The sequence below is a fragment of the Varanus komodoensis genome, unplaced genomic scaffold, assembly GCF_004798865.1.
Source record: "Varanus komodoensis strain SLA01 unplaced genomic scaffold, ASM479886v1 scaffold3, whole genome shotgun sequence".
Classification (NCBI taxonomy): domain Eukaryota; kingdom Metazoa; phylum Chordata; class Lepidosauria; order Squamata; family Varanidae; genus Varanus; species Varanus komodoensis.
The window spans coordinates 991,128-1,014,912 of NW_025335761.1; the positions used below are offsets into that span (position 1 = coordinate 991,128).

Genomic DNA, 23,785 nt, shown 5'->3' on the forward strand with positions numbered 1-23,785 from the left:
ATTTTTTAAAAAAATTTTAAGACCTTTTATTTGTAAGTCGCCAGTCTTTTATCAGTTATCTGTTATTTTCCTTTGATAAACGTATTTGTTCAGTGTAGACTAGAGGTCTCTGTTTGCGTTTCTTGACAGCCCCCCTCTTCATACCCTACCTAACCACTTTAGAGTCACCTACTTGTGCCCAAGAAGCAAGGCGGTGCCTTGGACAGAGAAAAGGGGTTCTCACTCACTGTTACCTCTTGCCACTCTGGGTTTTTCTACATGGCCAGAGTCAGCAAAAAAGGGAATGTACAAGCAGAAATCTGCAGAACAGATAGACGCATACAGAGTTGGCCTGTCTTGTCACTGTGGCCCAGAAATCATCGCAATGTTTTCGACAGGGTTCCAAGAATTCTAGCATGAACATACATTATTTGTGAAGTACAAGGAAAAGCTTTTACTGTTTGTATCAGTTGTACATAAGCTTTGATATTGAAATACTTTCCCCACTTTAACTAAAATGATCATATATCAGCATGCCTGATTTAGATGTAAAGCACTAATAATTTTATTCGTTACATTTCTGGAGCATCCATTGGCCATTTTTTTTTCATTTGTCTATACTGTGCTAAGGGGATTGCTGATGGAATACTGTACTGAATGTTATGGGTTTTCACCCCACCCCCATTTTTTAAAAAAATCTATGAAAAATCCAGTAAGTCTGCCAGTAAAGCAACTTAATTGTATGGCAGTACTTTGGGAAGAAGTCTGTTCAAAGGAAAGAGAAAAGAAGTGTCTCATTTACACAAAATAATGTCACAGTTGGATGTATGGACCAGCTGACAATCCCAGGAACTGCATTATACTCTTCTCCCTTAGTCTGCCTTTGAATTGGATATTTTGATGCCTCCATGTGCAGTATGCAGTTTCCAAAGGGAATGCAAACTTCAAAGCCAGCTAGGATAGGATACAGGTGTAAGTTCAATTTTTTATTTCACTGCAGGTGAAAATATACACATTGCTTTCCATGCGTTGCTCTGGATCACACTAGTCCAGAGTTCTATTGGCTGTTGATCCTGCTTTTTTTCCAGTCCATCATCCTAAACAGCCAATTCTAGGAATGCGAAAGCCTCTATGTACTTTAGAGCTAGTCTCCATTCCATTCCTCAACCCCAGATTGAGCTGTATGATAAGTATCACACACATGGACATGTATAAGCAAGATGATCTGAGAATAATGTTCTCAAAGTTGTGAAGTATTTGCAATAATTATGCCAATAATCTCTTTTAACTGTGTTATATAAAACATGTGAGTCATTACACATAATCCTTAGTTATATGTAACACTGATTTTAAGTCAACTGCAGTCTGCTTCTGCAGTTTCCATCTTGCAATAAAAAATTTTAATCCTGTATTACATTTTTATATGCTGAGTCCAATTCTAATCAACTGGGACACACAGCTTTCAAAAAATTGAGATTAGCCACAGCAACATATTTCATACACTGTATCCCTTATTTTTGAGAGTGGACTTGTATCAATAGAATACAGGAACTTTCTAAGATAATTAGTGAGTGCCGCAGTTCAGCACACTTCTAGAAAACAAACAAATTAATCAAAGTCCTCCTAATTGTTTCCTTCCTCTGTTGTTCTTTCTCACAAATCTGCATTTGAAATTTAATGAAACCTCCAGAATCTCCTATCCAGCTACAGAAAGTCTATTGGAAGATCAGACAATAAATTTCTTTCATTTATAGTTCAAGATCCCACTCAAGACACAATCTTCAGGAACAACTATTGAACAAAATACATGACAGAAAAGAACATCTTAAAGGGCCTACTTAGCTCCTACTTCATTTCCCTCTATTGACTATAACCCACAATGAAATAACACAATGGATTTTATTATAACTAATATTTCCTTAATTTTTAAATTTGAAGCTTATTTGGACAAAAGTAATTAAAAACAGTACAAAATGACTTTTTAAAACACAAAATAATCCCTAAAAAGTTTATGTAAGTTCAGTGGTACAACGGTTTTAACAAATGCGTGTGTCATTCCCCATTAGATGATCCAAAAGATATAGCTCATCTTTAAAACTTGCTCCATTGATAATATATTGTTCATAGGTGGCCTCCAAAATATATTTAATGTTTGAAATATTTAAAAAACCCCTGGAAAAAGACGGTATGGTACTGTATCAGTATACCGCTTCCAATCCTTGCCATACTTGCCGGCACATCGGTGTTCGTCCCTGATGCAGCGATGGACCAGAAGAATGGTCATGTAAATGATGTAGAAATAAGGGAGGATGTCCTGAAAACCACAACAGAGGCAGTACGCCAGGGACCCCATCAAGTCTCCTGTATAGTTAAAATGGCGCGCCACTCCCCAGAATCCTGATGTCAACAGTTTACTATGATGTTTGGTCCCATCAGCTGACATATAGAAGCATTCAATGTATTTGGGTTTCTTGCCCCAGATTTTACAGTTGCCATCAGTGCGACGAAAGAGATCTTTCTGATGATTGGCCATCCTGAAGATATAGTAGCCTACCAGACCCAGCAGTAGAATTCCAACTGCGTTACCTGTGGCAAGTTGAACAGGGTGGTAGACTAAGTACAATCCCTGAAAAAGAAGGGGTGAAAAGAGAATGTAAGCAGCTATTCTTATTTAATTGGCACCCTTCAAATCCAAGCTAGAGAGTGATTAATTCTTGGGCCAAGAAGGAGAGAAGTATAACTACTATTTTTCTGATACAGTGCTCAGGGTTAGCGTCAGGATATAAACGACACTGAATGTTATCACTGATCTTGTGTTAAAAGATTACATCATGGTAAGAGTGTCAGACAAGGACAGGGGTGACTCAGGTTTAAACCTTCAGTCAGCCATGAAACTCACTAGTTGACTATGAGGCAGTCACAATCTCTCAAAATGGCTATTGTGACAATTTTGAAAGCAAGACAGACTATACATACAATGAATAAACAAAGGACCATCTAGGTTTCAATTATTAATTTGGTTTGGGATGTTAGGAGTAACAGTATGTGTCCAAAGTAATTGAACAAGACCTTTGCTATGTAATTGCTATGGTTGTTGCTTCTATGAATTATTGATTCTTGGATAATGAATATCTATAAAAAGATACCTGCAGGGTATAGAGATAAGGCAGCCAGACACAGTCTCCCCAGCCCAGATACCATCCAAAGTGATCGTGGCAGATGTCAATTGTTTTCAGATACCAAGCTTCATTCCAGAAAAAGTCCAAAACATAAATTGCCTGAAAAGAACACACTGTTATATTATGAAACCAACATTTAACGGTTACATATTTATTAGGCTTTTCTCTTCATTCGATCACATAGAGAATCATCCCCCCTCAATCCCCTACCCATTCAGAGTTACATATTAAAAGGGTAAACAAGTGCTGTCCTTGTGAGCCAATTAACAAAGTGCATTAAATTTATGCAACTGCTAAAATTCCACAAGTTACAGCTGTTATCAGATAAGCTCCACTGCATCCAATACCTTGAACCACCCCACAATTCCCACCTCCACCTTAAAGAAGAGTTTACAAAGGAAGAGCATTGCTACCATTCCCTTCCATCACCGTCACACTCTAGCATGGAGTCAGAAACAGGACCCAGGAGACGTCTGGGCCTATGAGACAGGGACTGGCTAGAGCTCAATGATTCTCGATCTTACTGAACAAAAGCTCAGACCAGATATGAATTGAATGTATGGGTCAAGAATGGAAGAATCAACCCCTCCCCAAAACCTGACAGAGATGTACACACAATTCAGGGGCCATATAATCCACTACCACACTAAAAGCAGAGAGCAATGTTGGTTCTACTTAGAGAAGGCCTATTAACATGAAAGAGATTTATGTTAGACTAAGGGCACAATCCTATGCATATTTAAACATAAAAAGGTCTCCAGCTCCCAGCATACTCTGGCCGATATATATTCATTTATGCTCCAACACTAGTGCTAATGATGTTGTGTGAGTGTAAACCAATGTTTGTGCAGTGTAATTAGTGTTTACTAAGGCAATGAGAAAAATGGCAATTTGCCACCAACACTTCACTACAGCTAAATAAGTACAAGACTGTATCATGCTTTAGCTATAAAGCTTTGTCAGTTTTAAAGTTAACAGCTTGTAAGATTAACCTGGCTTTTAATGAATCTGTGCTTACCTGCAGGACATTGACAAGTATCATGGAGTTTGTTACACGTCCATACAATTCCTGTTGTTTTGCGGCATAGGAGAGGTTAATAAGAGTCCATGCTACAATTCCTGGGCGACCATTGAAAAACAGTTTGAAATCAAACCACTTTCCTAAACGAGGATTAAATTCAACCCCCATCATGAAGTCATAGAAGAAGTTACCAGTGGATTTGCTAAATGGTATAAAAAACACAGAAACAAAAAAGTTAATGTAAAAACAATTTTAAAACCATATGAAATTGAAGGCATTTTCACCCACCCACCAAAGAAGCATGAAAGTACTGATGTTATTTTTAATTTAATATCCTGTATTTATATGTTTTATCTTTATATCTGATCTCAAGTGACAACTTGAAGTAGAGCAATATGTACTCAATTAATTAGCTTAACTGAGCAGAATGATAAATGTAGTGCTCACCAAAGACATACGTAAACATCAAGTATTTAATAATATAAGCAATTCCAACATACCAATCTTTTGCATTAGATGGGAAAAAATAGGCTTTTATTAGTGCAAATACAGACACCAAATAGCCCAGGATATTTGCACACCATAAGAGTGGAATCCAGTTGTCAAAAATGATGGTGGGTGAGAACCAATGGAAGAAATAAATGTTTGCAAACCAGAGTGCATGTGTGATAAGCCACGCTTGAAGTCCATTGATTTCATATTTAAGTACTATGCCTGAAAGGGAAGAGAGTTGCATGATTCAATACAGTAGTGATGCCAAATAAGCCAAGCGCAGAAAGAGAACATCCTATCCTGTGAATTTGCATATGCTGTGAACGCTGCAATTCTTTCCCTTGTTTTCAGGAAATGCAATTCAGGAGTTATGGTGAGGGGTTGTGGCGGGTGGGATCAGGATTTTTTGTTTAAACATGCAGAGGATTGAACCTCATTTAAAATCCTCCCATAAGGAAAACTAAACTAATGAGCAACTCCTTTAGAAAGTAAAGTTCATGCCTGAGCTTTCAATGCTAGAGCACAGATTAGTTATACATTTAGTCCACAGTGGTGGATTTTGCTCTGCACAGTGCCTTCTCTAATTAATAAGAGCTAAAAGTTGTACCCTAATTCAAACTATTTCAGGTACAAACCCATGAATGTTTAAACCATCCCACCCTGCAATTTATAGGTAAATTCTGAATTTTGTAAACCACTTTGAATATCATTCTATAATAGAAAAGGAGGATAGAAGTATTTTAAAAGCAAACAGCAGAGGAAGCCAAGTGTGAACATGCAGCAGATTGCCAGTCTCACTGTGACAGTGGAGTGCTTAAGTGGTTGAGTGATGATTAATTTAACTCTCAAACTTTTGGTTTCCTTTCAACTTCTGAGCATGTAGATGGTGCTTGAAAATTTAGAAATCCTTTGCTGAGGACATACAAGGGTGACTAGGGAGGAAAGAAAACGCTTCCGAAATAATGGGCAAGAATTCTGCTGTCTTTATATTTGTACATCAAGTTGGGTGAACTACTTCTTTGCACAGATTTTTACTATCAAGATATCCAGGCATCAAAATGCAATTACCTGGTAGCAAGCATACTGATTCAGTATGAATCAGAGGAATCAGCATTTTTTATAGTGGACTCTGATCTAAGTAGGCATATACTTTATTGCAGAGGAGGTAAGAATTCTCTGTGAAGTCAAATCTAAGCAGATGAGTGACTACGAAAGAGAAGTGCTATGGGTTATGTTCTCTCCCACATTCCAAGAAACCCTTGGTAGGATGTTGTGAACAGTGCTTTTTCTAACCCAGGGATTCACACTGCGTAACACACATATCACGTACATAATTATTTGTGGGCTACAGACATGGATCAAAAGGCACTGCCTTAGTGGATGAGAAATTCCTTCCCGCCCCCCTCCCCAGTCTTTATTTCTTAATAGTATTAGAAAATCTTGTGATGCGAAATAGGCAAGAAAAATCTTACCAGCAGGTGTCACAGCACCTTCTTGTACCCCTCCTCGATAGTAAGGAAGAAACTTATGGCAAAAGTCAGGAAGCATGAACAAAAATGCCTAGAAGAGTAAATTAATGAGCATCAAACTTCTTTATGATAAAGGGTCTGAATTACCTAAAACTAACTCAGGTGGTTATGAAGGCAAGCTCCCAACTCTTACCTCATAAAATTTTCAACTTCATGCTTTCAGGCATAACTTTAGATAAGACATACTGAACTCATTCCTGTTGGGTTTCATTGGAGAAGCCTCCAGACACTTACCTGGAAAATTACCCAAGAAGTATATAGGGTTGCAGCTTTCCGGGTCAATTGTGGTGTCTTGTTCCAGATATCCAAAAGGTGGGCTTTTCCCATGAGCAAGTCAATAGCTGGTTTAGTTAGAGAACAGTTGTACTGATCACACGACATTATAAAATAATACACAATGAAGGGGGCAAACAGGAGCAGAAAGATGACACCCACTAAGGAAAACCAGTCAACTTTCCTGAAACACAAAGAAACAGGGATTATCACACAAAATAAGAACTGGATAGCTTAAATAAGATGAGAGTCTTGACTACAGCCTAGTTCAGACATAACCAACAATGGTAATGTACACCCTTTCACTTTCTCTGAAGCAGACATGAGTAACAGACCAGAAACATTTACTTCTGTGGATGTGGAGTTCAAATGCTAAAGTGTGGTTTATAAGGGTTAGTTGAAAAAAAAAGATGCTTTTTAAACCATGGTTTAAAGTTGGCTTGTTCCAGATTAGTAGTAAAGCAGTTTGTCCAGATTTGAACATGAAGGCTGGGTGCACACAACACAACAAGCAATTCTATGTAGGTAGCACATTATGCAGTTTGTCATAATCTACCCAACAGAAGATCAAGTGGTTTCTATCTTCCCTGCTCAGTCCTCCTGCTGCCTGCATATATCCCATCACCCACAACACCTGAAATTCAATCTCAAGGAGCGCTGCTCTCTGCCCATGTTGTTGCTCCTTCCTCATTGGTCTGGTTGGCTGAAGTGTCTTTTGCAGTGGCCATTAATTCCAGAGGTCTTTGTGATACTTGCACAACAGGACTGTAAAAACCATGATCCTCGGTTCAAACAACATGACAAACCATGGCAGTCCAGAGAAACCATGGGGTAAACATTTGGTCTTACAGTTTCTAAAGACTAAACTTACCAGGATGAAATATCATGACTGGCTTTGGATAAGATGACAGAACAATGTTAAAAAACCACTATAGCTTGTCACATTATTTGAACCCGTACTTTATTTAGCTGCAGGTAAATTTCAAGTCGATGGAGCGCCTTAACCAACTGTTCCAGTATTCATCCTCCTCAGAAATGTTCTCTAGCCAGTAAATGGACCCTTAAAGTTTTTAAATAAATGCATGAAACTACACTTCAGGGAACTATCAGTGCAAGAAATAACAATTGTTTTATTAACAATAACATCACAATTAAAATTTACCCAATGAAAATAAAAATGAATCAGAGCAACAAAGCAATTCAAATTCCTGGCTGAAATGCCTGGGTAAATACAAAAATAATTTCCACTTGCCTAAACAGACTTCCTCAAGGTTCTCCGTGCTATCCATATCCATTTGAAATTATCAGGATACTAACTAGTTCAGCGTGCAGCTGTAAATCAGACTTTACTCTCTGTGTGCAGTTGTAACTGTGCATTCCTGAGAGTAAGTCCCAATAAACTTAAAGGGACTTAATTCTAATCTGATGCACCATATATCAAGATTCCTTTTACACAATTTTGCCATAACACACCTAGACATTTGTAGCTTATTCCCATAACACTGCTTTCTTTGCTTTGATCCTGAGCTGAAACACTGCCTCTTCTACCTGAGGTCTCTTCAAATTAAACCCTTCCTTCTGTCTATACGACATTTCCCAGCACCAAAAATGCATTGGCTGACAGAGTTTGTTCTTGCTGTATTTTGGGACTACTGGAAATATGTGGCCCTTGGAGCTAAACTTATATTCCTTTGATAATAATTAAAGGTATTTAATAATACTTATTTATGCCCAAAGAACGCTTTCCTCCATTATAGTAAAGTCAGCAAACACCTTCGCTTGAATATATAAGGACCAGGTTGCAGATCTTTGATTTGAAATTGCACTGTTTCCTACCTAATTTCTTTTATTGAAAGATTATTTATCACTCTCTAACTCCTAGGCACTTCAGCCTACATGAGAGTCAAACCAATCAGCTCTTGCTAGGTCCTAACTGCTAGAATTCTCTTCATCTGTCAATCATTTCACCTCCCAGAAAACAGCATAAAGAGAGGCATTTCTCCAGTGATAGGCTCTTCTTACCAGGCTCTACCCCATTGTCCTTGGGAGGTTCCAGCTCCGTTCATGACACTTTTACTTCTGCCGCCTTCAGAAAACTGAGTTTCCCTATGAGATGTCATTTGAACCTGCAGAAGAAGTGAAAGCACACAGACAATACTAAAGCTATTAACTACAAAAAGTTTCAAGCCAAAATTCTCTTAATTGTATTAATTCTACAAATGGGTATGTATTTGCTTATATTTTATAACTTATTATGCTTCTGATAACCATAAGGAGTATGGGGTGGGGAAAGATGACACACCTGATCATGGAAAACATCTTAGCTTTTCCTCTAACTTTGGGAATTTCAGTATGTCTTGCTTGCGTTTTATCTCATTTTAGTAGCTTGAAGGGCTTGGTGCTTGCTTCTAATAGAATAATAAATCCACCACAATTAATTAGCAAGTCATTTTGCTGAACTGGTAAGTCACTGCAGAGTGTTCTCATAATCCTCATGTATTAAAAATTTGAAAAGGGTGTTGCAGGCATTTAAAGGCTAGCCCTGTCTTTCCTGTCCCTGCTATTTGGATCAGAGCTGCCAACAAAAGAGTCTGCCAAGCTGCTTCTGGTACTCTGCTGCCACTGGATAAAATTGCATTGGCAGAGCCTAAGTCTCCTGTGCTAGCACAAGAACTAGCAAGAGAAATCCTTTCCTTATCTCTTATCTCTGCTAAAAGACTAGAGATAAAACAGTATTTGTTAGCACTAAACAAGAAAGATTCTTGTGTGTAGTGCTGCCCTTGAGATCAAAAGGGCTGTGCACCTCTACTTTAGACTGTAAGCCTGCAGTCTGGGGCTGTCCTATTTTTGATGTTTGTAAACTGCTCTGGGAGCTTTTTCAGCTGAAGAGTGAGGTGAAAATGCTTTAGTTAAGGAAATTTTATTCAAAAATATTCCCCATCTTGTGATTGAATCAGTTGCTCTGTTGTTATTAGGCAATGAAGAAAGATGCAGTTAAAACTACCCCTAGAGATACAAATGGATTAACTGGTGTCTTGAGGAAGAGCTTTGATTTGTTAAAATAACAAGAAATACACTTTCAGTGGCCACCATGTTAAGCATAATAAGTCAGCTGACTATGTAGTAATGGTAAGACTAATTATGTAGAAAGATAGCCAGGCAAAGAAACTGTTAAGTGGAAATTGTATTACACAATTTTAATGAGGATAACAACAATGGAAAAATATAGATTATATGAATATAGAAAAATAAAGAACAGCATTTTTCCAAAAAATTGTTTGCGATTAGAACAATCTGCAACAAATTGCAATTAACTTCAAAAATGTGACTGAGTAGAAAGGATAGTAATTGTTAATTTACACCTTTTTTTAACCTTCACATTCTATGTAATATTTGTTTAAGGACCCTTGGTATCTCTTTGTAATTTTTATTCATATTCTTAAAATAAAAATATATGTTTCTCAAACTGCAGCTTGCTCAAGTCTTTAATTGTTCTGGACATGTCTGAGTTAACTGCTCAATTTTATATTGTCAAAAATTGAAGATCAACATTTGTCTGCTCCTTCTTCCTCCCACAGTCAGCAGAAGCACTGAAGCCCAATGACTGCACCCTACCATCTTAAGACTCTATGTAGACATTATGATTTCAGCATCAAGTCAGCCGTTCTCCCTTCCCTCCTTGCTTTCTGAAACATCTTGCTTAAAGAAGAGATCCAGGTCTCAAAATCTTGAACTTTTTTGGGACCTATGAGCTGGCCTACTAAAGATATGATTCCAGTATGACTTGGAAACATTCTTATTACCAATTTGGCCACCTTTGGTTTTTGTAGAAAATCTGTATCTGTAATCTCACTTTCATGTATTTTTCTGGCTCATTGCTGCCTCCACTTTTCACTGACAGATTCAAAAGGCGAAGCTCTCTGCAAGCCAAAGACCCTGAACAAAAGGTCTCATGCATTCACAAAAATAGACTCAAGATCTGAAACACAGATAAAAAGACAAACCCAGGCTTGTACTATCATTGTGTACTCCTTGTTGCACAATTCTGATTGTGACACATTTAAAAAGCCAAACCAAGACGGCAGCTTTGTGGAGAAAATTCTTAGACAAGGTCTTAATGCTACATAGAAGTGAATATGCTGATTGAAGTGCTACAAAGGCTACCTAAAAGAGTCATAAAAGAGCATGATGGTGAACCACATTCAGTGGAATTTTATACTCAATCCTTTTCATGGTTTTTCTGTCCTACAAAACAGCTAATTAAATTCTTTGAAACTGTTGCATTCAAGTTGACAATTTAATTACCATTTTTACTGGTGTAATTAGTTTTAATTCACCAGGATCAGTGGATCGCCCTCAAATGTTTCACAGAAAAATGACTGTAAGAATGGGATGGCATTAGCTTTAAACATCTATCAGACATTTAACCATCATTAAAGGATTATCATTAAATTTGAACTCTCCTATACACTATCATTGAAAACATGCATCATATGATCTTCCATCTTGCACACTCCTACTTTCCCCTGTTTAGGAATTACAGCACTTCCATATTTGGATGAAGGTAGTCCTTTACATTAGACTATGGTTTGACGTAACTGTAGTTGGTTAATAGACCAGGATATCCAGCCATAGTTAGAACAAACCACAGTTCCCAGTTTGGACTTAATAGGATTCTGTGGTTAGCTGAGAAGTGGAAACTTTCAAAGTTGCAGTATCATAGAATAGTAAAGTTGGAAAGGGCCAATAAGGTGATCAGGTCCAACCCTCTGCTCAGTGTAGGACTCCAGATTAAAGCATTCCGAGGAGATAGCTTTTCAGCTACATTATAAATGCCTCCACTGTGACAGAACTAATAATATTCCAGGTAACTGGATCCAAGTTTTTGCTGATGTTCAGCTGGAATCTGACCTGGGCCAGTTATTTTATGTCCAGCACTCTGGGGTGATCTAGATGAGACCCTGGCCCTCTGCATGACTGCTTTTCAAGTACTTGCAGAAAGCCATCAATTCTCTCCTCAGTCTTCTCTTCTCAAGGCTAAACACGATCAATACTTCCTCATAAAGAAGGGAGAGGGATTATGCAAGTCTAATAGATTTGTACCTTCTACTAAGGAAAATTACCTTCAAGACAAATGTCATAAGTAAGACTTGATTAAACTAATACACTGAAATACCAATACAGCAGACCCACTTACACACCAAAGTCCTGCAGGTTTTTGCTTTTAGGTAAAAGGAAACCTAGCATCCCTCAGCAGGTAGTTCCACAGCCTGGGAGTGGCCAGTAAAAAGGTCCTTTCTGTGTCACCACCAAATGTGCTTGAAGGTGTTGGTACCAAAAGGGCTTCTCTTGAAGTTCTCAAAAGCTGGGCAGCCTTGTATGGGAGAAGATGGTTTTTCTGATAGCCACAGACTCTTGCAATGTTGTTCTTATATATGAATTGGACCAAAGCAGGGCCCATTGGCTATGTTTGTCACCAACCAGGAAAAATATCCCACAGCAGAACCGCCCCCCCCCCCATTTTGGGGGGAGATAGCTGGATCCTCCCCACAATATAGCGTCAACACAATTACCTAGAAGGTGCCTCCCAGACTGCAATCCTCCGCATACTTACTGATGAATTTAGTCCAATTAAAGATGAATTTTTGGGGATAAGCAGGTTTTTTTCTTCTTCTGGGCCCTGACATCCAAAAGTCCAATGAATATAGTGGGACTTACTTCTGAGTAAGTACACGATGATCAGGCTGCATGAACTTTAAAACTATCCATTTGGGGTCTCCTGTCCTAAAGATCCAGTCAGTATAAGGACAGCAATTCCTTGCTGGGATGGGTTATATACTATAACACCAGATATTTTATCTTGTTCAATCATTTGCTGTAAGCCGTCCTGAGGCTATGCAAAGGACAGGCTAGAAATGTTTTAAATAAATAAATATGTATGATTTTACTTTATTTTCCTTTTAGGTTGTTTTCATTGGTTCAATATATTGAATAATAATTTTATGTCCCCTTTGCATCTCATCAGGCCATTGGCTTGAATAATGAAAAAAACTTAAGGCAAAATCCTATGTATGTTTAGACAAAACATGCATACAACTCCCAGAATTTCTTGGTCAGTATTGCTAGGAGTTGTAGGACTTTTTCCTGTCTAAGCATAAACCTTTACTGATTTCCAAAAGTTACTGAAAGATAAAGATGGTAAGTAGTATACATTTCTTAGAAAGGTTGGGACACTCAAGTGTGACTTAGAAATAAAATAAATGTAAAATATTTCCCCCCTTCATGGATCACTGCCTTGTCATGGCGAAGGGGCTTGTGTAGCTCAATGAAGCTATGAGCTATGCTGTGGAGGGCCACCCAAGATGGACAGGTCATAGCAGAGAGCTCTGACAAAACGTGATCCACTGGAGAAGGAAATGGCAACCCACTCCAGTATCTTTGCCATGAACCTCATAGACAGTACCAAAAGGCAAAAAGATACGACGCCGGAAGATGAGCCCCTCAGGTCGGAAAGTATCCAATATGCTACTGGGGAAGAGCAGAGGGCTAGTACTAGTAGCGCCAGAAAGAATGAAGCGACAGGGTCAAAGCTGAAAGGACACTCAGTTGCTGATGTATCTGGTGGTGAAAGGAGAGTCTGATGCTGCAAAGATCTATACTCCATAGGAACCTGGAATGTAAGATCCATGAATCAAGGAAGCTGGACGTGGTCAAACAAGAGATGACAAGACTGAACATTGACATTTTAGGAATCAGTGAACTAAAATGGACAGGAATGGGTAATTTAATTCAGATGACCATCAGGTATACTACTGCGGGCAAGAATACCTCCGAAGAAATGGAGTAGCCTTCATTGTCAATAAAAGAGTAGGAAAAGCAGTACTGGAATACAATCCCCAAAATGACAGAATGATCTCAGTTCAAATCCAGGGCAAACCATTCAACATCACAGTATGCTCCAACCACTGATGCAGAAGAGGCTGAAGTTGACCGGTTCTATAAAGGCCTACAACACCTTCTAGAATTAACACCAAAAAATGATGTCCTTATCATCATGGGGGGGTTGGAATGCTAAAGTAGGAAGCCAAAAGATAACCGGAATAACAGGCAAGTTTGGCCTTGGAGTACAAAATGAAGCAGGGCACAGGCCGGTAGAATTTTGTCAAGAGAATATGATAGTCATAGCAAATTCTCTTTTCCAACAACCCAAGAGATGACTCTACACATGGACATCACCAGACGGTCAAGAAATTAGATTGACTATGTGCTCTGCAGCCAAAGATGAAGAAGTTATATACAGTCAGTAAAAACTAGAACAGGAGCTGACTGTGGCTCAGATCATGAGCTTCTTGTTGCAAACTTTAGGCTTAAATTGAAGGAAGTAGGGAAAAGCACTAGGCCACTCAGGTATGTCCTAAATCATATCCCTGATGAATATACAGTAGAGGTGACAAATAGATTTAAGGAATTGTATCTGATAGACAGAGTGTCTGAAGAACTATGGAGGTTCACAACATTGTACAAGAGGTAGCAACTAAAACCGTCCCAAAGAAAAAGAAATGCAAGAAAGCAAAATGGCTGAGGAAGCTTTACAAATAGCTGAGGAAAGAAGGGAAGCGAAAGGCAAGGGAGAAAGAGAAAGATACACCCAATTGAATGCAGAATTCCAGACAATAGCTAGAAGAGATAAAAATGCCTTCTTAAATGAACAGTGCAAAGAAATAGAAGAATACAATAGAATAGGGAGGACCAGAGATCTCTTCAAGAAAATTGGAGATATGAAGGTAACGTTTCATGCAAAGATGGGCATGATAAAGGACCAAAATGGCAGGGGCCTAACAGAGGCAGAAGAGATTAAGAAGAGGTGGCAAGATTACACAGAAGAACTATACAAGAAAGAGCTTAACGTTCCTGATAACCATGATGGGGTGGTCAGTGACCTTGAGCCAGACATCCTGGAATGTGAAGTCAAATGGGCCTTAGGAAGTCTGAGCAACAACAAAGCTAGTGGAGGTGACAGTATTTCAGCTGAGCTATTCAAAATCTTAAAAGTCGATGCAGTAATAATGCTACACTCAGTATGCCAGCAAATTTGGAAAACTCAACAGTGGCCACAGGATTGGAAAAGGGCAGTTTACATTCCCATCCCAAAGAAGGGCAATGCCAAGGAATGTTCAAACTACCGCACCATTGCACTCATTTCACATACTAGCAAAGTTATGCTCAAAATCCTACAAGCTAGGCTCCAGGAGTTTGTGGACCGAGAACTACCAGAAGTACAGGCAGGATTTCGAAGAGGCAGAGGAACTAGAGATCAAATTGCCAACATACACTGGATCATGGAGAAAGCTAGGGAGTTCCAGAAAAACATCTAGTTCTGCTTCATTGACCATGCTAAAGCCTTTGATTGTGTGGATCACAACAAATTATGGCAAATTCTTAAAGAGATGGGAATACCAGACCATCTTATTTGTCTCTTGAGAAACCTATATGCGGGTCAAGAAGCAACAGTGAGAACTGGACACTGAACCACTGATTGGTTCAAAATCGAGAAAGGAGTTTGGCAAGGCTGTATACCATGGGTCCTCAAACTACGGCCCAAGGGATGGATCTGGCCCACCATGCCCTTTCATCCGGCCCGTGTGGGCGGGAGGCAGTGGCTTGCTCACTTGGAGATGGTTTTGTACTCGTTGGGAGATCTCCCAGTGAGTTCAAAACCATCTCCAAGCGAGCAAGTTGCTGCTGCCGCCTGCCTCCCCTGCGGAAGCATGCTCGCCGCTGCCTTGCAGCGCAGGCTGGAGGCTGTAGTTTGCTTGCTCAGAGATAGTTTTGGACTTGCTGGGAGATCTCCAAGCGATAGAGTCGCTGCTACGTGTGCCCAATGCCACCTTGTGTGTACCCGACGATGCCTCACCGGCCCGCTTTCAATTGGCGCCCTGCCTATTTAACTTATATGCAAAGCACATCCTGAGAAAGGTGGGGCTAGATGAATCACAAGCTGGAATTAAGCTTGCCAAGAGAAATATCAACAACCTCAGATATGCAGATGATACTACTTTAATGGCAGAAAGTGAAGAGGAACTAAAGAGCCTCTTGATGCGGGTGAAGGAGGAGAGTGCAAAAGTTAGCTTGAAACTCAACATTAAGAAAACTAAGATCATGGCATCCAGTTCTATCACTTCCTGGCAAATAGATGGGGAAGAAATGGAGGTAGTGACAGATTTTATTTTCCTGGGCTCCAAGATCAGCGCAGACGGGGACTGCAGCCAAGAAATTAAAAGACGCTTGCTCCTGGGGAGAAAAGCTATGACAAATCTAGACATACTAAAAAGCAGAGACATCACCCTGCCAACAAAAGTGCATATAGTCAAGGCTATGGTTTTCCCAGTTGCAATGTATGGCTGTGAACGTTGGACCATAAGGAAGGCTGAGCACCGAAGAATTGAGGCCTTTGAATTGCGGTGCTGGAGGAGACTCCTGCGAGTCCCTTAGACTGCAAGGCGATCAAACCGGTCAGTTGTAGAGGAGATCAACCCTGACTGCTCTTTAGAAAGCCAGATCCTGAAGATGAAACTCAAATACTTTGGCCACCTAATGAGAAGGAAGGACTCACTGGAGAAGAGCCTGATGCTGGGAACAATAGATGGCAAAAGAAGAAGGGGACGGCAGAGGATGAGGTGGCTAGATGGAGTCACTGAAGCAGTTGGCATGAGATTGGGTGGACTCGGGGGATGTTGGAGGACAGGAAGACCTAGAGAAATGTTGTCCATGGGGTCGGTATGGGTCAGACACGACTTTGCAATTTAGAACAACAAAAATATTTTCCTACATTTTTGTTTGAGGAAAAAAGTATTTCCAGAGCATTTCATTTTTTTGTTCATTTATGCCCTGAGTTGCCCTTTCTGGCAAAAAAAATCCCCAGTGAGAAATATTCCTTTCTTCCCCTCTTTCGCCCAAAGAAGAGATAAGGAACAAACTGTTTAAAGCATGTCTAGGCACTATGAACTTAACTGAAGACCATTCAGAAAGGAATTTGCTCATGGCTACTATTTTACATGTTTTTCTTTTAAGGCACTAATAACCACAGTTTTGCAATATGAGCCTATGCTTCAGTTTTTGGAAAGAAGGCCTTGATGGAGAAATGTTACTGTTGACTTACCAAAAACTAAATCTTTGGGGGAAAGAGATAACAAGTACTAAAATGCCTCTGGAAGAACATACAAGAGATTAGACCAGTGTGATTCACACCTCACTTCTTTTTTAATACAAGTAGAAGAGGATGAAAGTTTTCCACAGTAATTCTCCATAGCAAAAAGTGCAAAGAGGGGAAAAAACAAGAGAAGCCTCACACATTTAAGAAGCCCTTGATGACATAAGCACCTAATTTTACCCTGTTTCAGTAGTCAGCTGGTACATACCTCAACAGAAATGAAAGTCAGTAATGGTAAGTGAAAGAATAGGGGTCAATCTTGATTTCTTGCACTGTCCTTTTGATCTGCATAGCATCTTTAAGGTTGTAATTTTAATTTTTTGGATGTGTATCCCATTTTTTTCTTACAAAGAGCTCAGAATGGCTTTCATAGTATTCCTCCTCTTCCTGCACCCAATGTGGACATCAGTCAAAAGGCCGCACATCTCTGTTCTAGAGGGCCAGAAGCACGGGAGGTGGTTTCCTATTGGATTACTGTGCTGCAAAGGCACCAGTAGGGGTTTGGAAGCATAAGTGACTCAACAAAAGATGGGAGAGGGAAGCAGACTGATGCACAGGCACCAGGGAACATCTACATGAGTGTATTGTCACTCAAGGGCTCCATCCTGGGAATGTGAACATCAGGCGATGTGGGTCATGCTCACCATTAAAAAAAAAAAGGTACACCTCCTCCCCATGTGACTCATACATCAAAAAGGGTAGAGACCTTAATGTGTACAATCTGAAATAAAAGGGCATAAATTAGAGCACAGTCCCACATCATGCTATCAATATGCAGAACAGAGGAATTGGTCCAGAAAACCAAACACTGTCTACATTACCTAGCAGCCACTCGCAGGATCCCCAGCAGAGATCTTTACCTACACTGGATCCTTTTTGCTGAACATGTTGAACTGTGACTGAACCTGTGATACCCCGAGTTCAAGGCCAGTGAATGGCACTCCCTTCCTCCATTAGGTCTTTCCTTTCATAGCAGTGGCTTGAGGCTCAGACAATGGTAAAACTGTTCTGCAAAAAGATGCAGAAAACTGGTAAAAAACGAAAAAAATAGAGGAAGCCATCCCCCGCCATAGAAACACAGGCTCCTAGCCTGTTCAAGCAATGGAACAAAAAAAATGGGGGGGGGGGATACCTTTAGCTAATGTGCTGGTGGAGGAAAGACTGGTATCTCTATCACCCCCACATCGGGCAGGTTCATGTGACACAACAACTGAACACTACAGGACAAATTGTGCAGTATGGGTCATTTGCCCAGAGCCGTGCGAAGTGCCCGATCATTTGGCTGGCCTCCTCCTTCCCTCTGGAAGGGACAGAGCACCTGGCACTGGGGCTGGAATCCCAAAGAGCCTCCATCCTGCCTCAGAGCCATGCTGCAACTGCCAGAAGAGTGGGATTCCTCACGAGCAATCCTGCTGTCCTCACACAAGCAAGAACACAGGGAAAGGAAGCCGATGACAGCTGCCAAAAGTGCCCACTCTCTTTAGTACCCCTGCACAGGTAGAACAGGTAGAGAGATGTGTGTGGAAAAGGCACCCTAACTCACTGTGCCTAATTGGGCACATGCATACCCACTGGGAATGTAAAATTCACTGCATGGTTAAATTTCCCAGTGGGTTTAAAAGTGCTATCTGATCTCACCCATTGTGTTCTCAGGCTGGTTACAGAAAGAAATGTTTCTTCTTTGTGGCTAGAACAACCACCAAGCTGGAAACAGTCGGCAAGTTTTTTTTTAAAATAATTATTTATTTAGCAAGCTTTTATTAGCGGGGGGGGGGGGGCTGAATGTGCCAGATCTACCAGATGAACCATATGTACCATCTAATCTGCCCAGTCCTTCTCTATTCTACACTTCTAATTAAGTAACCCCTTCAATTAATGACAACTCTGTTGATACAGATATTGTAAAAGTTGGCCATTAGTGATAGGTTTCCATGTTCTCAAATATATGATGTTGTTCGACACAGAAACTATTTGTAAGCTTGAAGTACATATCGGGCATAATGAAAGAAAGACATGTACAAACTGTACAGCACAGGGGAGAGCTTCTTTCACATGTACACTGCAGCTAACACTCAAAACCTTGCCTTTGCATCTGTTCCTGCAATTGTTCTGGTTATTTACAGTTCCACAGCAAGAATAAGAAATAAATTTAAGATCAAGTCCACTTGAATGGTCAGGAGTTTGGAGAGGTTAAGGCTAGAATCCAGGGCACAGTTATCTAGAAGAAACTCCATGAATCTTCCAAGTAAGCATACAAAGGATTGAGCTATTTATTTAAATATTTTATATACTATATTACAGAATCTCAAGACAATCTACACAAAAAGTCTCTTTCTCTCTCAACTCATTATTACAACAATAGTTCAAAATTCTTAAGTGCCAGTACTTGCTGCAACTAATTAAAATACACTATGCATTAAATAACTAATTAAAAGAGAGAATAAAAAGGGTTTGGCATGGCACCAGAGTAAATAAAGCGTTGGTGCCAGGCATAACTCTCTAGGAAGCAACTTCCATAGCTGGCGTGCTATCACAGAAAAGGCCCTCCACCTCAAAATAGCCCTCCTCACCTCTTTCAAGGAGGACTCTTGGATGAGCACCTCCGCAGATGATCTTAGGGTCCAGGGAGGCTTGTATGGAAGGAGATGTTCCCTTAGATAACCAGGCCCTAAACCATTTAGGGCTTTATCTTATTGTTAATATCTTAAATCAGGTCTGGGCTTCAACTGGTAGCCAGTGTAGTTTATATAGGACTAGTGTAATATGTTCTCATCTACTGGTACCTGTCAGCAGTCTGGCAGCTCTATTTGCAATGTCCAGATCATCTTCAAGGGCGACCCCACATAGAGTGCGTTACAATAGTCCAAGCAGGAGGTTACCAGTGCATGAGTTACTGTTGCTAGGGCCTCTGTCCCAGTAAGAATGCAGCAGATGAACCAGCCACAGCTGAAGGACAGCACTCCTTGCCACAGATGCCACTTGGAACTCCAGGGATAGCTCAGAGTCAAGAAGTACTCCCAAGGTACCCATAGGGGAGTGCAACCCCGTCCAAGACAGGGCAAATATCACTTACCTAAACAGCTGGCCCACACACCAGCAACACTTCCATCATATTTGGATTGAGCCTCAATTTATTGGCTCTCATCCAGCCCATCACCATCTAGACACCTATTTAAAGCAGTCACTGCCTCACCTGGATTGGATGTAAATGCTATAAAGCTATTGACAAATCTACTCTGAGGTTCTGGAGCCTGAGTTCCCAGCCTGTGTGCCCCTGCAATGTACTGTATCACCAAAGTCCCAGCAGTTGACTGTTTCTGGCATGTCCTCGCCTGACCTCCCAGCAGATGGATTACTTTGCCATTTCCGTGTTCATATTGCTCCCTATGCAAAGTTGTGTGTTCCCAATGGCAACAACCAATACTCTAGATCTGAGATTGCAGCACACAACCACAATTGCAAGCTTCTGCTTGGAAAAGGTAGGTACCTTCCACTTCTTGCTGGAGCTTCTGTATTCAGTGACTTCAGATCGCCATTCATCCAACTATCATTCTTCTAGCAAGCAAAGCCATAACAGGCTGATATCAGCACCGTATCACCATCACATGCAGGAGCGACTAATTTGTGGCCCTCCAGATTTCCCCCACGCTACAGTTCCCATCAACTCTAGACAGTTTAGCTAATGGTGAGGAATTACGGGAGTTTTGACTTTTTGTAAATTTCCTCCAATAAGTTTCCCACTACCTCTGTAAAAGTACCAAAACCCAGATTTTTAAAAAGGTGGTTAAGCTTACTTTCCATATCATACATTCCCAATCACACAATTTGGTTCTTTATACACCTTTTAACACTTTTCTCAATATTCTGCTACAGGAATTCTCAATTCGATATTCAATAGATTTAACCCAATATTCCTGTATTATTCTATGTCATACATATTTTTCCCATTCTCCTGTTGATGGGAGTTGTGGTTTCTTTCCAAAATATGTTGCTAGTATGTGGACAGAATCTTGTGATATTTAGATGGAACCATTCTGACCAAGTTACCTAGGAGAACTGAGACTGTACTGGTAATTATGTTATAATAGTGTCTATTACATTTAATGATATACATTCAGTAAAACTCCAGTATTTTTTACCAGTATAAATGGAGATGGCCACCTTTCTCTCCCACTGCTTTCCTTCCCCCAGCTGCCTTGAAAAGCCCCCATGCCTGACAGGCACAGGTTTTTTATGTCTTAAAGACTCAGTGAACAGAACTGTGCCTGCTGAATATGTGAACCACTCATTGTTAAACAGGAACCATGGTGGAAATAAAACTAGCAATTCAATACAGCTGTAATTTTATCAGGCAGATAAAATTACAAAAACAAATATAAAATACGTTAATTTCTTTACTTGTGGGAAAGAAAGGTGAATATGAACCAACCCAAGCACAAAGAAAACAACCCTTCTGTTTGAACACGTTCTTACTTCATTGTATAAACAAAGAAGATTCCCTTCATTGTATAAACAAAGAAGATTCCGATGCATGCTGTGAAGCAAGTTTGAAAGAAACTCCTTTTGTCTGTGAGAGTTCTGTCTCTGAAAAAATGCCCTACCTATGAGTCATAGGGAATGCCCTACAAAGCCACAGGTGTACAAGTACATGTATTCTTCACATACAAAATATTACCTACTTAAGAAAACAAACTGGCTGATCCAAGACAGAATAGCTGCAACAGTGCCTTTGAGGATAAGCAATGGGAGCCCACCCTCTAGAAGCGACCCTAATCGCAAAGGCTGGCACCTAACCATCTTCCCACACCTTGAGCTCTCTGAATAGTAGCTTGAAGTCTGTAAGGGAAAAGCTGGGTGTTCTCCAGAGAACACATTCAGGTTATCTTTCTCTTTTGGGTCCAAATACTCAAACTGAAATGCAGGCAATGTTACTGGTTTTCCAATCCTCAGTTCAAAAAAATCAGGCCCATATTTAAGAACAGTTACATCTGGGAGAGGCAGAGACAAATCAGACCAAGCAAGACCCATTTCAAGGAAAGTCTTCCAGGTCAGAAAGATGTTTATTTAACTAGATTATTTGTAAAGGCATTGTCCCCAAATAACTGTTGCACCATGTGAAGAGTCCTCTTTTATTCCGTGCTTAATGCTACATTTTCTCCAAAAAGCTCAGGATGTATCTGCAAAATCCCCGCACCACTATTCTCACAACCCTGAAAAGTCGTTAGGCTGAAAGTGAAATTTGCTCAGGATCTTCAGTAAATCTCATAGCTGGTGAGCATTTGAAGTTTGCTCTTCCAGGTCCCACTTAGTCTAATACTTTCTGTGCTACACCACACCAACCCTCCAGTTTACAGATCTCAGGGAGCCTTGTCCAAGCAGCAAGGGTAAATAGGTTCGGGCTGCAAGAGTGAAAACAGCTTTTGCACACGTAACGTAGATGTTTGGTCCTGCCGCAAAGCCACATAAAGCGTCTTCTGTTCAGGCTGTTAAATGCAGATCTGCCCTGACACTCCTTCCCACGCGTAATATTTGATGACTATACTGCATATAAAGATGGTAGCAACATGTTCATGCCGCGCGAAAACAGTTGCACAACGCAGAGTTGGCTATATTTTCCTAACCTTCAGCAGCCGAAGCCTTTGAACCCAATATAAACGTTAACAGAGTATGCTCCGTTCGGTTTGCTAGGTTCGCAAACTCAGATGAAATGCTAGCGTGTGTTTAGAAGACAAGGCATGCAAGTTTATGCAACTGTCAAAAAGCCATGCTGGGGGAATGCAAAGCAAAGAAGATAAAGCTGAACGAATCTGCCATGTAATCAAACGGTTAACCCTAACAGAAATCCAAAATGGTCACTGTATGTAAAACACCCTTTGCACGAGAAGACAAAAAGAATGAAAGAAAAACAAATGAAACCGAGAAAGCTTGCTTTCTCCGGTGCATTCTGTAAGCAACCTGTTGTTGCCTACCTGTAACACCCACAAGTGCACCATGCCGCCGCGGGAGAATGACCAAATAGTTCTCATTCTCTTAAGAGAATACGAGTAAATATTTTCCCAACTGCTTAAATAATATGGATTTTAAGCCGTCCTGGGACGTTTGTTAAGGACGGGGTAAAAATATTGTAAATAAATAAATAAAAATAAATAAATTTTAGATTTTTGCTTATGGCTGATTTCTCGATTCATTCCCCCAGAGATGCCCATCGTATGCCACTTAAAATTCCCATGTGACTCCGTATTACCTGCTCTTCTCTTTCAGCTGCACGCGAAAGAGGAACTCCTTTGTTAGATCTTAACCAGAGACGAAAACAAGGGGACAAACCCCCACCCCGCTGATATAAACCGCGCAGCTCGTTCCCCCCGCCTTCTTCTCCATCTTTGGCACACCCCGCTTAATTGCATACGGCAATCGCCGCCCAATCACCTACCAGATTCTTTCATCATCACGGAGGACTACATCGCTGGATTGGTGCAGCGGCCTCAAACCATCGGCTGAGCTGGCCCGATTCAAGTAACCATGGCAGCCGCTGCCCGCTGCCAATTGGGAAGGGGAGAAGGCGCAGGTTGGTGAATAGCGCGAGAGCGGGCTGTTCCCCGAACTTGTCCTAGAGCCAATCTACGTCAGAGGCTGCCCGTGCAGCAGCGTCGTCGCGGAGGCTTGTCGGCAGACTGCAGCGTGGTCGCGCCTGGCACCGGCTCGCGGGGGAGCCGCACGCTCCGGGGAAGACCCAGACCTCTTCCGTTCCTCTTCCTTTCCTAAAATCCCCCTCCCTCGTAGTGGGATTAAAGCAAAGCCCCACTTGATCTCGAGCCAGATCCTTAAAAAAATTCCCCTCTCCGCCCACCAACGCTAGGGTACCGATCCCAATTGGGGTCCTACTCTTATTCTAAAAAGAAAAGGAGAAATGACATCACTGCTAGAAAATAAACTAACCAGTGTCAGGTCTCCAGAGATAAATCGTGCAGGCGATTTTTGCTTATGACTATACCAAGGTAGACAATCTGGCGCCCTAACTATGCTTGTGATTACAACTCCCGTAAACCATGGCAGTGCTCAGAAATTATGGGACTTGTTTAAAATGTCTGCAGGGTATCGGGAG

General features: G+C 40.7%; 1 protein-coding gene across 1 annotated transcript; it reads right to left on the bottom strand.

The window, feature by feature from the left end:
• Positions 1 to 946: 946 nt before the first annotated feature.
• On the bottom strand, positions 947 to 23,005 carry DHCR7 (7-dehydrocholesterol reductase). Its single transcript, XM_044437203.1, has 8 exons — positions 22,928 to 23,005; positions 8,496 to 8,599; positions 6,435 to 6,657; positions 6,144 to 6,231; positions 4,680 to 4,893; positions 4,177 to 4,381; positions 3,126 to 3,257; positions 947 to 2,605 (listed from the first exon to the last, which is right to left on the bottom strand). Exons 2-8 carry the CDS (start codon positions 8,591 to 8,593, stop codon positions 2,141 to 2,143), a joined length of 1,425 nt encoding a protein of 474 aa, XP_044293138.1. The 5' UTR covers positions 8,594 to 8,599; positions 22,928 to 23,005; the 3' UTR covers positions 947 to 2,140.
• Positions 23,006 to 23,785: the final 780 nt, after the last annotated feature.